The 15,765-nt window shown below is 55.2% G+C and overlaps 4 protein-coding genes across 4 annotated transcripts; 3 read left to right on the top strand and 1 right to left on the bottom strand.

The window, feature by feature from the left end:
* Positions 1 to 344: 344 nt before the first annotated feature.
* DICSQDRAFT_96255 (precursor to secretory protein Ssp120) lies at positions 345 to 1,748 on the bottom strand (the record flags this gene model as incomplete). The annotated part of the gene is made up of 8 exons (XM_007360496.1): positions 1,583 to 1,748; positions 1,501 to 1,520; positions 1,400 to 1,447; positions 1,267 to 1,342; positions 1,026 to 1,200; positions 949 to 969; positions 450 to 883; positions 345 to 389 (listed from the first exon to the last, which is right to left on the bottom strand). Exons 1-8 carry the CDS (start codon positions 1,700 to 1,702, stop codon positions 345 to 347), a joined length of 939 nt encoding a protein of 312 aa, XP_007360558.1. The 5' UTR covers positions 1,703 to 1,748.
* Positions 1,749 to 3,012: 1,264 nt separating this feature from the next.
* On the top strand, positions 3,013 to 9,392 carry DICSQDRAFT_131397 (ABC-transporter). The gene is made up of 22 exons (XM_007360495.1): positions 3,013 to 3,401; positions 3,457 to 3,478; positions 3,534 to 3,642; positions 3,700 to 3,896; positions 3,962 to 4,331; positions 4,395 to 4,890; positions 4,952 to 5,074; positions 5,133 to 5,333; positions 5,386 to 5,578; positions 5,634 to 5,674; positions 5,731 to 6,137; positions 6,191 to 7,134; positions 7,192 to 7,375; positions 7,430 to 7,512; positions 7,571 to 7,674; positions 7,730 to 8,019; positions 8,078 to 8,316; positions 8,375 to 8,787; positions 8,841 to 8,894; positions 8,954 to 9,044; positions 9,099 to 9,265; positions 9,318 to 9,392. Exons 1-18 carry the CDS (start codon positions 3,063 to 3,065, stop codon positions 8,431 to 8,433), a joined length of 4,401 nt encoding a protein of 1,466 aa, XP_007360557.1. The 5' UTR covers positions 3,013 to 3,062; the 3' UTR covers positions 8,434 to 8,787; positions 8,841 to 8,894; positions 8,954 to 9,044; positions 9,099 to 9,265; positions 9,318 to 9,392.
* A 53-nt stretch (positions 9,393 to 9,445) lies between these two features.
* Positions 9,446 to 13,304, top strand: DICSQDRAFT_76557 (P-loop containing nucleoside triphosphate hydrolase protein). Its single transcript, XM_007360494.1, has 13 exons — positions 9,446 to 9,824; positions 9,879 to 10,077; positions 10,131 to 10,269; positions 10,324 to 10,533; positions 10,588 to 10,754; positions 10,807 to 10,931; positions 10,995 to 11,607; positions 11,658 to 12,095; positions 12,155 to 12,456; positions 12,508 to 12,626; positions 12,687 to 12,945; positions 13,006 to 13,154; positions 13,222 to 13,304. Exons 1-13 carry the CDS (start codon positions 9,650 to 9,652, stop codon positions 13,261 to 13,263), a joined length of 2,937 nt encoding a protein of 978 aa, XP_007360556.1. The 5' UTR covers positions 9,446 to 9,649; the 3' UTR covers positions 13,264 to 13,304.
* Positions 13,305 to 13,567: 263 nt separating this feature from the next.
* On the top strand, positions 13,568 to 15,542 carry DICSQDRAFT_45908 (calnexin; the record flags this gene model as incomplete). The annotated part of the gene is made up of 6 exons (XM_007359738.1): positions 13,568 to 13,654; positions 13,729 to 14,139; positions 14,221 to 14,511; positions 14,565 to 14,667; positions 14,724 to 15,364; positions 15,441 to 15,542. 6 exons carry the CDS (start codon positions 13,568 to 13,570, stop codon positions 15,540 to 15,542), a joined length of 1,635 nt encoding a protein of 544 aa, XP_007359800.1.
* Between the last annotated feature and the right edge of the window lie 223 nt (positions 15,543 to 15,765).

Raw genomic sequence — 15,765 nt, 5'->3', positions numbered from 1 at the left:
GCCAGCGACGACGGAGCGGAACGTCGACGCGAACACCGGGCTCTTAGTCAGTACATCGAGCAGCCGAGCAATCGGTGTATTTGGTCTTGGGACAGCTGACATACAGACAGCAGGCCGAGATCCAGCCACGATGGAGCAAGGCGATAGATCCAGTAGTATGGATGAGATGATAAATACAACAACACCAGGGGCCATGCTGGACGATCGGTATCTGAGATGCGCCCAGGTCCACGGGCGCGGTATCCGGGACCGGACGATCACCTCTTACGAGACACCGGCCACCGCTTTTTCCACTCCTTGACTCGCGTCAACCATAATCCAATACAAAACATGTCGAGTCATGTTCAGAAGTCGCCCCAGGTCCTGCGGAACTTGTACTGTATTTTTTCCTACCATCAGTATCCAGGTTGGAAGGGTACGTAACAGGGAGGAAGTGAGTCAGGACGCACCTTGTACGGGACGTTCTTCCTCATCTTCTCCCCTGGGGACTTGGGCGGCTTGTAGCCCCCCTGACCCTGTCCCCACTCGCCGTGGCTCTCAGCCTCGGCCTTTGCACTCGCAAAGCGCACCACTGGATCTTGTTGCTCGGGCGGAATGGGACGCTGCGGCTTCTTCACCGAGGGCTCTCTCAGTTCCGGGGTTTGGAGCTGGTCGTTGTGGGGGTCCTGAACCACGAGTTGCGGCTCGTCGCCGTGTTGTTGTGGCTCGGGGTGGTCGTGGGGTTCGTGCTGCGCGATGACCTCTTCAACAGAGATGCCCTGGAACTTGGCCTCGCGCTCCGCCTCGACCTGCTCGATCTGCTCGTGGTGCGCAAAGTGCTCGATGTCCTCCGGGTGGGTATACGCCTCGTCCGTTTGCGTCTCGGGGGTAGAGTGGAACTGTTCTGGATGATTTGGAAAGGCCCGCATTAACATAAGGTGGCGCGCCTAGGGACGAGGAATGCTCTACCTTCGTGGTGCAAGAAGAACTCTGCAAAGTGCAGGGTTAAGGGACTAGACGGGGAAGCACAGATGGATAAGACGCACCACTTTCGACGTCGTAATGGTGGCCCTCGGCACCGAGCTCGTCGAAACTGGGCAACCCATCGAGGCCAACGGCTTCGAGCTCGTCAAGCGTGATGGTCTCGTCTCCGTTCTTATCCAGGCGCTTGAGGACTGTGCTAACAATGTATTCGGCCTTCTTCTGGTGCTCCACATCATCCTGCGGGAATGTCTCGGGCTGAGCACACGACTCGTAGGGGTAAGTACGGGCATGTTCGGATCGCACCTTGGACTTCTTTTGGGAGTACACGTGGTGAACACCGTAGACAGCCTCGATCTCCTCCTTGTCCCAGCGGTTGTCGCTAGAGCAAGCGTCGAGTCGGCAAGGATGTGAAAGGTTCGGGGTGGGTGAGACGCACCGGTTCAAGTCATGAAGCTGGAAGAAGCTGGGTACATCGAACGAGTCGCTGCGTAGGAAGATGAGTTGCCCTATTCAGCCTTCGGCATATGTGAGCCATACATGTGGTGTTCCGAGGCCATCTGGAGGGCGCATGCCAGTATTAGGGGGCGTGATGGGGTGAGACCGACAGTACAAGACTTACGTGTCTTGCCGCGTACTGGGCAACCGTTTCTCCTGGCTGGGGGCCATCATGCTCGTGTCCACTGTGAGCAGCAGTGGCACGCAGGTAGGCAAAGAAGGCGAGGCCGGCTAGCAGGTACATGCCACAAGTGACTGATGGAGAGGGAGGCGTATGTGTTCAGAGACGGATGGCCAACAACACAATCCAGAGTAATAGACGCTGATGTCTCCGGGGCTACTGATAGTTGACGTTGCGGCCCGGTATGGCAGCTTGCTCCCGCGCTTCCTCGAGGGCTCATCTGAGATCCCTGCCCGCTCCCACGAGTCGAGGCCTCCAATAACCCCCTTCGTGCTTCTACGACCCACCTCACCTCCGTACCCCTCGAACGAGCCTCATTGCGGTCGAGCAGCTACACACAGAAGCTCCTAATCTACCCCGTGGTGTTCATGCGTACGGCGTTGCGACGGCATCGGTTCTACGAGCTTCTACGTGAAGCATTGATATTTAATGGAACCAACCAGTATGTGATGAGTTATCAAAATAGATCGTTCGTGCAATGGGAGAGCGATGCCGACGAATACCCCTCTTGGACGTCCTGTGTGAACGATACGCCGGCACAGTCCTGTTGTGTGGTGGCAGCGACAATGCGTCCATCGTACTCCGACCTAGGCCTGGTTGAGCGCTTCCAATTCTTGGACGACTCGCTTGGCGTTGTGTACAACGTTCAGACGCTCAATGTGTGACAGGCGATACATAGCAGTTGCGTCCCGATCCAGTCGTCCTCGCTGCCCGCAGTCGCTCATCTGCATCCTCGGTTACTATGTTTCCCACTAAAGCTTGTCGGGTCATATGGCCAGAGGGAAATGTGCTGTACAAGGCGATTGAATGCCCTCTATGTGACAGCTCTCGTCGTGGAACGACCGCGACGTGAAAGCCGATCGGGGTATTGCAAATCCGACTCAACCGCTATCGGTCCCGCCAACGCTCGACTCGCGAAGAAATATTCGGTCCCGTTCTCCAATGTGATTCGGCGGCCTCATCTCCGCAGGCTCTGATAACATCCATGCCGACCGGCAGCAGGTTGCTATTGGGCTGTCAGGCGAGCCGGAATATGTGCTTCTACATGATAAGTATGTCTGACGTTCGGAAGAACGGCCAGCAGATCGTCGTAATGATCGGTGACATGAACGTGCGGGATGTGGACAGTTCGAGCTGGTTCGTAGCGAATCGCGAGGCAAGTCGTGTTCTTCCTCGCTCATGAAATACACACGTAGGTAATGTCGATGGCGCAAGGGGGTTCTATGTACGTGAGATCCCCGGAGCGCCGCTTTGCTTGCTAAGATACGACATGCACAAGCGCGCGCCATGGCTTGTAAAGACGCTGACCATCTCCGGGAATCGCAGTATATAAAACTAGAGTCTTCGGTGTGACCAAGCCTCGGCTGCTCCTTCCCATCCTCCCGGGTACCCTTTGTCTGCTCCTTTGTAGCCGCTCTAGGTCATGGCGGACACGCCAGGAGACGATCGTACTTTGCGCGGCGATGCGACGCCCCTCCCCGACGCTCATCACGTCGACATTGCACAGGCGACCGCCCAGTTCAATGAGCTCCAGCGTACACTGTCAATCCGGTCTCAGCGCGCCAACTCAGAAAGCACGCGATCCGCGAACGAAAAAGATCCAGAGAAAGGCGGACGCGAGCATGATGGAGAGGTGTTCGACCTCCGCGCGTATCTCACTTCTTCCAACGAACAAAGCCAGGCGGCGGGCCTCGCGCACAAACATGTGGGCGTCACCTGGGAAAACCTCGAAGTGGAGGGGTTTGGTGGCATCGGTCACAAGGTGAGGCGGTTAGGCGCTCGCCTGCTGTGCCACTAGTTAACCGTACACTGCGCAGATCTATATAAGGACCTTCGGGCGTATGTCGAGACAGTTACTGGTGGAGAATCCGCAGACTGATTGTGTCACTTCTAGAGGATGTCCTCAGCTTTTGGCTCACGCCGTTCAACATTGCGCGGCGGCTTGTTGAGACATTCATCCCCGCTGTCCGTCCAAAGATGCCACTCTCGACGATCCTCCACCCGTACGCCAAGTCCACTTCCTGCCCCCTGACGATAGGCTGAATACACTTCTTTCGCAGACAATCAGGTGTCTTGAAGCCCGGGGAGATGTGTCTGGTTCTTGGCTGCCCTGGATCAGGCTGCACCACTTTTCTGAAGGCTATCGCCAACCAGCGGTCGGAGTACGCAGCGATCCATGGCGACGTCCGTTACGCTGGCATTGATGCGGAGACGATGGCCAAGCATTACAAGGGTGAAGTTGTATACAATGAAGAGGGTAAGCGTCACTGACCTCGCAGATTGTAGTTCGCCCGCTAATCTCTCCGTTCCGATCACTGATAGACGACCGGCATATTGCTACTTTGACCGTCGCCCAGACGCTGGACTTCGCACTGTCGCTAAAGGCTCCAGGGCCGAAGGGTCGCCTGCCAGGCATGACCCGAGCACAGTTCAACGACGAAGTCCGGAATACTCTTCTCCGCATGCTCAACATCTCGCACACGGCGAACACCTATGTCGGCGACGAGTTCGTCCGTGGTGTTTCCGGTGGTGAGCGGAAGCGTGTCTCCATTGCGGAGATGATGGCCACCCGTGCGCACGTATTGTGCTTCGACAACTCTACCCGTGGGCTCGATGCGAGTACCGCGCTGGACTTTGTCAAGGCCATGAGAGTTATGACGGACATCCTAGGTCAGACGACTTTCGCGACACTGTGAGTAGCCGGTGGATTTTCATGAGATGAGCGGTAGCCTAACGAGCTCGCGTGGGACCTCAGCTACCAAGCCGGCGAAGGTATCTACGAGCTTTTCGACAAGGTCATCGTCTTGAACAAGGGCCGTCAAGTTTACTGTGGTCCTTCCTCCCAGGCGCGTGCGTACTTCGAAAGCCTCGGCTTCAAGTCCCTCCCTCGCCAGAGCACTGCTGACTACCTCACCGGTTGTACGGACCCCAACGAGCGGCAATTCGCTCCTGGCCGCTCCGAAAACGATGTGCCTACGACCCCAGAGCAGATGGAGGAGGCGTTCCTTCGGTCCCGCTTCGCTGGCGACATGCTTGACGACCTCCAGAAGTACAAGCTCAAGATGGAGCACGACAAGTCCGACCAGGAGGCGTTCCGCACGGCTGTCATCGCGGATAAGAAGAAGGGCGTGTCAAAGAAGAGCCCGTACACGCTTGGCTTCACCGGCCAGGTCAGGTCGCTGTTCATTCGGCAGTTCAGGATGAGGCTTCAGGACCGGTTCCAGCTGATCACGAGCTTCACCTTGTCATGGGTGAGTGGGTTGCACTTGGTATCGGACAACTGGGGTAGTGGGTGACTGTGGTGGCATGTAGGCTTTGGCTTTGGTTATCGGCGCAGCGTACTACAACCTCCAGTTGACCTCTCAGGGCGCGTTCACTCGCGGCTCTGTCGTCTTCGCTGGTCTTCTTACGTGTACTCTGGATACGTTCGGTGAAGTGAGTAGGCCGTTTATGCGTTATTGTCCCTTTCAGCTTACATTGCTCCCTCGCGCAGATGCCCGTTCAAATGCTCGGCCGTCCCATCCTCAAAAAGCAGACGAATTACGCTCTCTATAGGCCAGCCGCCGTGGTGATCGCCAATACGCTTTCGGACATACCCTTCTCTGCAGTCCGCGTCTTCGTCTACAACTTGATTATCTACTTCATGTCGGATCTCGCGCGAAACGCAGGCGGGTTCTTCACGTACCACCTCTTCGTACGTTCTCCGTTTGTTACGCACACCGAGTGCTTGTCTAACTCCGCTGTAGATTTACATCGCGTTCTTGACGATGCAAGGTTTCTTCCGGACGTTGGGTATCATCTGTACAAACTTCGACTCAGCATTCCGCCTTGCGACGTTCTTCATCCCGAACATGGTCCAATACGGTGGCTACATGATTCCTGTCCCGCAAATGAAGCGATGGCTGTTCTGGATCTACTACATCAACCCCGTGGCCTATGGTACGTATGGTCTGCGGAATCTCGCTTGTCTGCCATACATTGATTTTCTCCGCAGCTTTCGGCGGATGTTTGGAGAACGAGTTCATGCGCGTCGGCGTGAGTGTTTCAACAGATCGCCAGTCGTTGTGCATGAGCTAATCGGCGTTCCCTAGTTTACTTGTGACGGTAGTTCTGTCGTGCCACGTAACCCTCCCGGCTTGAACAAGTACCCGACGGATATAGGTCCCAATCAAATCTGTACTCTCTTCGGTGCAATCCCTGGCCAGCAGATCGTGCAAGGCAGGAACTACCTCAACGTCGGCTATGGACTCAACGTATCTGACCTATGGCGACGCAACTTCCTCGTTCTTTGCGGCTTTGTGATCGTCTTCCAGCTCACTCAAGTATTTTTGATCGAGTGGTTCCCAACCTTTGGTGGAGGCTCTGCGGTGACCATCTTCGCCCCTGAGGACTCTGACACCAAGAAGCGGAACGCTGTCTTGCGGGAGCGGAAGGAGGCCAGGGCCGCTCGTAAGAGGAAGGGCCTGAGCGAGCAGGTCGACGAGGATCTCAACGGAGGGTATGTGTCGAACCAGACCATCTTGCGCGATCCCTGCTGACCTCGAGAATCAGCAACACGACGAAGTTCTACGGCAAACCTTTCACCTGGGAGAACATCAACTACTATGTCCCGGTCCCCGGTGGTACTCGTCGCCTCCTTCATGATGTCTTCGGTTATGTCAAACCTGGTACAATGACTGCCCTGATGGGTGCGTCTGGCGCCGGCAAGACCACTTGTCTCGACGTTCTTGCTCAGCGTAAGAACATCGGCGTCGTTTCCGGCACGCTCCTTCTTGACGGCGAGCCTCTCGACTTGGACTTCGCTCGCAATACAGCTTACGCTGAGCAGATGGACGTCCACGAGGGTACTGCCACCGTTCGCGAGGCCATGCGTTTCTCCGCTTATCTCCGTCAGCCCGTCGAGGTCTCGAAGGAGGAGAAGGACCAGTACGTCGAGGAGATGATCGAGGTGCTCGAGCTGCAGGATCTCGCCGATGCTCTCGTCTTCACCCTCGGCGTCGAGGCTCGCAAGCGCCTCACCATTGGCGTCGAGCTAGCTAGTCGTCCTTCGCTTCTGTTCCTCGACGAGCCCACGTCTGGTTTAGACGGTCAGAGCGCGTGGAACCTGGTCCGTTTCCTTCGCAAACTCGCCGATAACGGGCAGGCCATCCTGTGCACGATTCACCAGCCCTCCTCGCTCCTCATCCAAACCTTCGACAAGCTCTTGCTGCTCGAGCGTGGCGGTGAAACGGTCTACTTCGGCGACGTTGGTCCAGATTGTCACATTCTGCGCGAGTACTTCGCTCGGCACGGCGCCCACTGCCCGCCCAACGTCAACCCGGCCGAGTTCATGCTTGACGCCATCGGTGCTGGTCTTGCGCCTCGCATTGGTGACCGTGACTGGAAGGACCACTGGCTCGATTCACCTGAGTATCAGGACGTCCTGGTGGAGATTGAAAAGATCAAGCGCGATACGGACTCCAAGGACGACGGCAAGCCGAAGAAGGTTACGATGTGTGAGTGTCATCAATTGCCCACTGTACAATATTCCGCTGAACGTCTTCGGCCATCAGATGCCACTCCCTTCTGGCAGCAGCTGCGCTACGTCCTCCAGCGCAACAACGCGAAGCTCTGGCGGTCGCCCGACTACGTCTTCACCCGGCTGTTCGTCCATGCGTTCATCTCGCTATGGGTGTCGCTCTCGTTTTTGCAGCTAGGCAAAGGCACGCGCGACTTGCAGTACCGTGTGTTCGGCATGTGAGTCGGCTTCTGCCATACTGAACCTCGACCATCTCTGATGTCTGCTGGTAGCTTCTGGACTACGATTCTTCCTGCCATCGTTATGAGTCAGCTCGAGCCTATGTGGATTCTTAACAGGCGTGTCTTTATCCGAGGTAAGTAAGACATTAGCGCGGTACATGTTACTTTGTTCAACAGCCTATTATTGTGCAGAGGCGTCAAGTCGAATCTACTCGCCGTATGTTTTCGCCATCGGCCAGCTCTTGGGCGAGATTCCATATTCTGTCCTGTGCGGCATTGTTTACTGGGTTCTCATGGTATGCGATATTTTATGACTCTGACTCGAGCTACAGCTTACATCGTTTCTAACAGGTCTTCCCTATGGGCTTCGGTCAAGGCTCCGCTGGTGTCGGTGGTGAATTCTTCCAGCTGCTCCTCATCATCTTCGTGGAGTTCTTCGGCGTCAGCCTTGGTCAGCTCATAGGTGCCTTGTCGCCTAGCATGCAGATTGCCCCGCTCTTCAATCCGCCCATCTCGCTCGTGTTGGGCACTTTCTGCGGTGTGACTATACCTTATCCGTCTTTGGCTGGGTACTGGCGCTGGCTGTACCAGCTTAGTCCGTTTACTCGTACCCTCAGCGCCATGCTATCCACCGAACTTCAGTAAGTTGTATCGTTCAGAGTACCCGAACAAGTTGTTCTGACTATAATCTCTGCACAGTGGTCTGGTCATTCGGTGCAAAGCTGATGAGTTGGTTAGTTTCACTCCGCCTGCTGGTCAGACGTGCCAGCAGTGGGCCGGCGAGTTCGTGACCGCCTTCCGCGGGTACCTCCAGAATCCCAACGCCACCGATACGTGCCAATACTGCCAGTACTCGGTTGGAGACGACTTCTTCGAGCCTCTCAACATCAAGTACTCGAACAGGTGGCGCGATGCTTGGATCCTGTTTGCTTTCTCAGGTACGTCTCTTCTGCTCGTTGCTTGTTGAGTATCGACTCACTCGTTGATGCGCTGTAGTTTTCAACGTCGCTGCTACTATCATCGCATCTCGCTACCTCCGTTATGCTAAGCGTTGAGAACTGATCTCAGTCTACTCTTCCTACGGACTCCTCGCATTCACGTTAGACTTCACGCAATACTCCTTTTCCACGTACTAGTCATGACCTAGACAACATCGTAATCATCCTTTGGTTTGTATTCCGTGCACATGTTTTGTCTGGGACCCCATGTAGCTTGTAGCTTATCAGCTGTCGAAGCTCCGAAGTAATAGAATATCATCACGCTAACACTTTGCGACCGGCGTAAGATTTGCTCCTTGGGGTAGGTATGGGGCCAAAGGAAAGACTGCTTAAAAATACATGGACGATAGCAGTGTCCGAACGGTACATGGTTTGAGCTTGTGGTCATCACTGGTTTGGCGCACTTTGGAACTTCAAGGCGATCAGAAAACCGAAGCGCGTGATGGTGAAGTGGAATTACTCACAATGTCTCGCAACTGTGCTTGAGCATCGTTGAACTGTTTCTCGAGGTACTTACTCTACAGTGCCGAATGTCCATGAAACTACAAAACAGCCTCGATGAGACGGGTCCACACACCTTCTTCTCGAGGTTCTTGATGTCGTCCGTGAGCTCCTTTTCCTCAGCCTTAAGTTCCTTTTCCATCGTCGGGCGTGGTACGTTCATGAACCTGGCCGGAGAGCGAGTTAGACTTGACAAAGATTAACACTGTCAGAAGACTTACATTTTCCCGACACCCTTGTACAAGTTCACATCACCCTGTAGTGACGTGATCTCCTCGATAGTCAGCTGTAGAATCCTGCGCTCGCGCTCCTTAGCCGCGATCTGCTGCTTCGAGACGTTCAAAGCCCGCTGCGACTGCACAGCAGTCTGCTGGATCTGTACTAGGATCTGCAGCAACAAATGAGTATCAGCATGTAAAGGTACTCGCTGTGCAACGTACCTTGCGGAGAGTGTCATCCGAGAGGGTGGCCATGGCTTGGGGCTACCGGACGGCAGGTCAAGGAGGATGAGATCAAGGCCCTGTAATCTGTAGGCGCCAAGTTCGACGCGTTCCCTTCGACCGCGACGGTGGCTACTCTTCAAAATCCATCCTTCGCGTCTTCGACTCTTCCTATCCTCTCGTCCTGCCTACGTCTGTAAGAAAAACGCGCAACGCTTTCTGTGGGCTACATCAGCTCAACGTATTCGCTCTTGCTGGCCTAGTACTTCTGCTTGCTGTGACTAAGACCCCCGCGTGCTCGTCAAATCACTCCTTGTCCTTGACCCTCCAAAATGGCCTCCTTCGAAGATTACGATGAATTTGGAAACTACATTGGTGCTGATCTTGAGTCAGACGAGGAAGAAGAGGAGCAGAACCAGTTCGTGCCCCAGCCACAGGTTCAGCCTTTGGAGGGTTTCGAAGAGGAGCCCGCTGCGAATGATGAGATGGCCCTCATGGAAGTAGACGGTGAGTTATTGAATCCTATTCTCCGTAGCTATGGCTGATGGTAAACTGCCATAGAGCCCGTACATAACGCAGTTGTATTGCATGAAGACAAGCAGTACTATCCGTCTGCGTCCCAAGTGTACGGAGAGGAGGTCGAGACGCTAGTTCAGGAGGAGGACGCGCAACCCCTTACGGAACCCATTGTTGCTCCAGTGAAGGTGCGGAAATGGACTGTGGAGGAAAAGGACATGCCGGAGACGCGGTTCGACAAGGGGTGAGTGTCTCCTCTTCGAGCGGCATACTAATGTGCTGAATAGGCTGCGTCAGCTTCTTGTTGAACATGATGGCACTTCCTGAGTTCGTACGAAACGTCGCGGTCGTCGGGCACCTTCATCACGGCAAAACAGCCCTCATGGACATGCTCGTCTTCGAAACTCACAAGCTGACATGGGATTCTGACCACCCGGTACGCAATCAGTCAGTGTGTTATCACCGGATCGGGCTGAAATAGTTGTGATAGACCCGTTACACTGACACCCACATCCTGTCCCGCGACCGCGCGATCTCCATAAAGTCTTGTCCCATGTCCCTAATTCTCCAGAACAGCTATGGAAAATCGCACCTCGTCCATCTGATCGACACTCCTGGCCACGTCAACTTTGTTGATGAGGTAGCCAGCGCCATTCGGTTGGTAGATGGTATCCTCCTTGTGGTCGACGTCGTGGAGGGGGTGAGAATTGCACATATATGCTTAGAAGTCTCGCCGGCTAAACAGTGACCCTAGGTGATGTGCAACACAGAGGCGATCATCCGCCACGCGCTCCAAGAAGGTGTCAAAATCACTCTTGTTGTAAACAAGATTGACCGACTGATTCTTGAGCTGCGCATCAAGCCGGCTGACGCCTACTATAAAATCAAGCATACTATTGAGGAGGTCAACACATTCATCAGGTATGTGACCTGCTGTCTTCTAAAAGGATTTGTCTCATAAATGGGCACGCAGTGGCATCAACCCCGATCCAGATTTGAGACTCAGCCCAGAAAATGGTAACGTCGCGTTCGCGAGCACTGATATGCATTGGTGCTTCACCCTGCGTTCCTTCGCGCAAATGTATGCGGATACTTACGGTGCGCAGACATCCACCATGCGCCTGAGAAATTATACGTACTGACGCAGCACCGCTTCCCTAGGCTCTGTGGACGTCAATGCTTTCGCTGACCGACTATGGGGCGATATCTACTACAATCGCGAGAACCGGAAATTCACGCGGAAACCCGCAGATCCAGAGACCAATCGCTCCTTCGTGCATTTCATCCTCGAGCCGCTATACAAGCTCTACAGCCAAGTGCTCAGCGAGGAAACTGAACCCCTCAAGGAGACTCTGGCGAGCCTGGGCATCCAGCTTAAGCCGATCATGTATAAGATGGACGTGCGGCCTCTGCTGAAGGTTATCCTCGACCAGTTCTTCGGCCCATCCGTTGGGCTGGTAGATGTGATATCTGAGCACATCCCATCACCATTGGAGGCGACTCGTACCAAGGTCGAGAGGACGTATCTAGGACCCATGTCGTCGGAGCTCGCGCAGACCATGCAGGAGTGCAATCCGGAGGGACCCGTCATGGTACAGATCGCCAAGCTACACCACACCACTGACGCGCAGACCTTCCGCGCCTTTGGTCGTGTCATCAGCGGGACTGTTAGGAAGGGCATGGACGTCAAGGTGCTCGGAGAGGGCTACTCACCAGAGGACGAGGAAGACATGGCCAAGGCTGTCGTTGAGGACATCTGGATCAGCGAAGCCCGGTAAGCTCCGTCGTTGGCTCGGCTGCTATTGTGTTCTTACCCTCGCGTAGGTATTTCATTCCCGCAGAGGAAGCACCAGCAGGGAACCTGGTTTTGCTCGGTGGCGTTGACGCGTCCATCTTCAAGACGGCAACGATAGCTGGCGTCGACATTGAAGACGACCTGCACATCTTCCGTCCGGTCAAGCACATGACGCAGTCGGTGCTCAAGATTGCTATTGAACCCATCGCTCCCTCTGAGCTGCCGAAGATGCTCTCTGGTCTCCGAAGTATCAATAAATCGTATCCTCTCGTTACGACCAAAGTCGAGGAGAGTGGCGAGCACGTCGTGATTGGCACGGGCGAATTGTATCTCGACTGCGTCATGCATGATCTGAGGAGACTCTTCTCCGAGATCGAGATCAAAGTGTCGGATCCGGTTACGAAGTTTGCGGAGACAGTGCTCGAGACAAGTGCACTCAAGTGTTATGCCGATACGCCCAACAAAAAGTGGGTCCACATCTGAAAGTGCGAGGTCGTGCGACACCGACTGATGGTCGCCTTTACAGGAACCGTCTCACAATGATTGCGGAGCCGCTGGAGCGTGGAATTGCGGAGGACATCGAGACTGGGCGAGTGAACATGCGCATGACGGCGAAGGAGCGCGGCAAGTTCTTCGAGGAGAAGTACCAGTGGGACCTGCTCGCTTCACGGTCAATATGGGCGTTCGGCCCAGACGACAGCGGGCCAAACATCTTGCTCGACGACACGCTTCCATCGCAGGTGGACAAGAAGCTTCTCGGCACTGTCAAGGAGCACATCAAGCAGGGCTTCCAGTGGGGTACCCGTGAAGGGCCTCTGTGCGATGAACGTGAGTCTCGCTATGCGCACCTCTCCATGACGCAAACTCAGAGGAATGTAGCGATGCGCAATGTCAAGTTCCGAATACTCGATGCTAGCTTAGCGCAGGAGCCAATTTACCGTGGTGGAGGTCAGATCGTCCCGACTGCCCGTCGCGTCTGCTACTCTTCATTCTTGATGGTGAGGGATCACGTTGCATGCCGTAGATTGAACGATCTTGTTCTGATCTTGCCTTGTTAGGCAACTCCCCGGTTGATGGAGCCTATATACTATGTGGAGGTGCAGGCTCCCGCTGACTGTATATCTGCGGTGTACACTGTGCTTGCGCGACGCCGCGGTCACGTTACTCAGGATATCCCCAAGGCTGGGTCGCCTCTCTACACCGTCAAGGCCCTCATCCCCGTCATCGACGCGAACGGCTTTGAGACAGACCTGCGCACAGCAACACAGGGTCAGGCGTTCTGCCTGCAGGTGTTCGACCACTGGTCTATAGTGCCGGGTGAGTGCGACTCTTACCATCGCGGAATATTCGGTGGCTGAGCATGATGACGGGACGCAGGTGATCCTACTGACACGAGTATCAAGCTCCGCCCACTGGAGCCGGCGTCCGGACAGGCACTCGCACGGGACCTTGTGTTGAAGACGAGGCGACGGAAGGGCCTGGGAGACCAGATCTCAGTTTCGAAGTACTTGGACGACGAATTCATCGTACGTGTCACTTGTTCCGCCATGCTTGAAATAGAAAGCGCGCTTACCAACCGCGGTATCGTTCCAGCTTGCGCTATCGGCGTCGGGGCACGCAGACCTGCTCGGGTAGTGTACGTTTCGCATGTATGTATGTAGAGTGCTATGAAGCTGCTCAGATCTGTCTCAGCGTGCGCTACGGCGGTGCCTGTAGGGGAGGGAATGGAACGCAGCGTGAGACCATGGAACGCGCTGGAATGCAGGAGGCGCGCGATGGCTGGGACGGTCTACGTGGCAGACGTGGCCGGGGAATAGCCGACGCGTGGATATTAGAGGGCGCTTGTTTAATGCCAGCTAACACTCACTCTTACTGTCTCCCTCCTTCTTTTCCTCCGCCCAAGCATTTGCTTTCCTTCCGTCTCGGTCCTTCGTACACAATGCGAAGTGTAGCGCTTTCTGCCCTGCTCGCCGTCGCGGTCTCGTCCGTGTCGGCAGCGGATGATGTATCCAAGCCCAGTTTCCAGGTTCGTTTATTTACCCCGCATGCTCGTACTTCTCCTGCATACACCCAGTGTATTGACATGGATGCGCCCGCCAGCCTACGACTCTCAAGGCCCCCTTCCTCGAGCAGTTTACTGACGACTGGTCGGAGCGGTGGACGCCCTCCGAGGCGACCAAGAAGACTCCCGTTGGTACCGAGACGTTCAGCTACGTTGGCAAGTGGGAGGTCGAGGAACCCACTGAGCCTGTCATCCTGGGCGACAAGGGCCTCGTCGCCAAGACCAAGGCTGCCCACCATGCCATTTCCGCTCCTTTCCCCAAGCCCATCGAGTTCGCCGACAAGCCCCTGGTTGTCCAGTATGAGGTCAAGTACCAGAAGGGCGGCAACTGCGGTGGTGGATACCTCAAGCTCCTCGAGAACGGCTTCCAAACTGCGGGTAAGGAGTTCGACGACAAGACTCCTTGGACCATCATGTTTGGCCCGGACTTGACTTGCCCCGGCACCAAAGTGCGTAGTATCGGATTCGGACTGCGTGTGTGAGACGCGTACTCACGTGGCATGCGGGTGCCCGCTCGCTTGTTGCAATAGATTCACTTCATCTTCCGCCACAAGAACCCCATCACTGGCGAATTTGAGGAGAAGCACCTCAAGACGCCTCCCAAACCTACCTTTGGCAAGTCCACGAACCTCTACACACTCCATGTGTTCCCGAACAACACATACGATGTGTTGTTCAACGGCGAGAGCCAAAACCTTGGCAGCCTCCTCGAGGACTTCAACCCTCCCGTCAACCCCGAAAAGGAGATTGACGATCCCGATGACAAGAAGCCTGAGGACTGGGTTGACACTAAGAGAATCCCTGATCCTGATGCGAAGAAGGTTCGTGACCTTGATGCCTGTATATGAGCTACTTCCTTACCCTCGTTCTATAGCCTGAGGACTGGGACGAGGACGCTCCTTACGAGATCCCTGACGAGGACGCTGTGAAGCCTGAGGGCTGGTTGGACGACGAACCTGAATTCGTTCCCGACCCTGGTATGTCTTCACTCTTCGACGCAATCTCCTGTGCGGTTTTTGACGCTGTGTTGCAGATGCTGAGAAGCCTGAAGAGTGGGATGATGAGGAGGACGGTGACTGGATTGCGCCCACCGTCCGGAACCCCAAGTGCGACGAGGCTCCTGGCTGCGGCGAGTGGAAGCGCCCATTCAAGGCCAACCCCGCCTACAAGGGCAAGTGGTACGCTCCGATGATCGACAACCCCGAGTACAAGGGCGAGTGGGCTCCTCGCAAGATCGCCAACCCCGACTACTTCGAGGACCTCACCCCGGTCAAGTCCCTCATCCCCATTGGCGGTGTTGGCATTGAGCTCTGGTCTATGACCGAGGACATCCTTTTCGACAACATCTACGTCGGTCACTCCATCGAGGATGCTCATAAATTCGCCGAGGAGACCTACTTTGTTAAGAAGTCCGTCGAGGAAGCTGTCGAGAAGGCCTCGAGCAAGCTCGACGAGGAGGACGAGGAAACCCCTGTCGACTTCGCTGCTGACCCCGTCGAGTTCATCCGCAGCAAGGTCTTCAAGTTCATCGACCTCGCGAAGATCGACCCCATCCTTGCGTTCAAGACCCACCCCGAGACTGGTGCAGGTCTTGCGCTTTCGGTTGTCACTCTCTTTGGTATGCTCGGCGTCCTCTTCGGCTTCGTTGGCGCGCAGCAGAAGCCCATCACCAAGGTATGTAATCTGTTATCGTCTTCTGCACGTCGTGCAGTTGTTCACAGCGTTCCCACAGTCTCCCAAGTCCGCCAAGAAGACGGACGTACCCACGCCCGACGACAAGAAGACGGAGACGGCACCTGTTGCGCCCGCTGGTGGCGAGAAGCAGGAGACGACTGTCAAGAAGCGGAAGTAAAAGGGATATGGGATACCCGGTCCTTTCGTCGCTTTTTCGCGTCGTTTATCACATTGTTGCATGCTGTTTGGAAAGTCAATGCATACTTTAATATATTGGGCTTATGAGGAAATTCTTATGCGTCATTATGTGACGTGCGTGCATACGAGATATCATCATGATTTTCTTCATTTCTCAGATCGTTCAGTGTGATGTATGCGTGTTGCGGCTACAGTGGTGCAAT

The sequence above is a fragment of the Dichomitus squalens genome (assembly GCF_000275845.1).
Source record: "Dichomitus squalens LYAD-421 SS1 unplaced genomic scaffold DICSQscaffold_1, whole genome shotgun sequence".
NCBI classification, from domain to species: Eukaryota; Fungi; Basidiomycota; class Agaricomycetes; order Polyporales; family Polyporaceae; genus Dichomitus; species Dichomitus squalens.
Note: the sequence above shows the minus strand (reverse complement) of the source record. Positions and strands in the feature narration are given on the sequence as shown.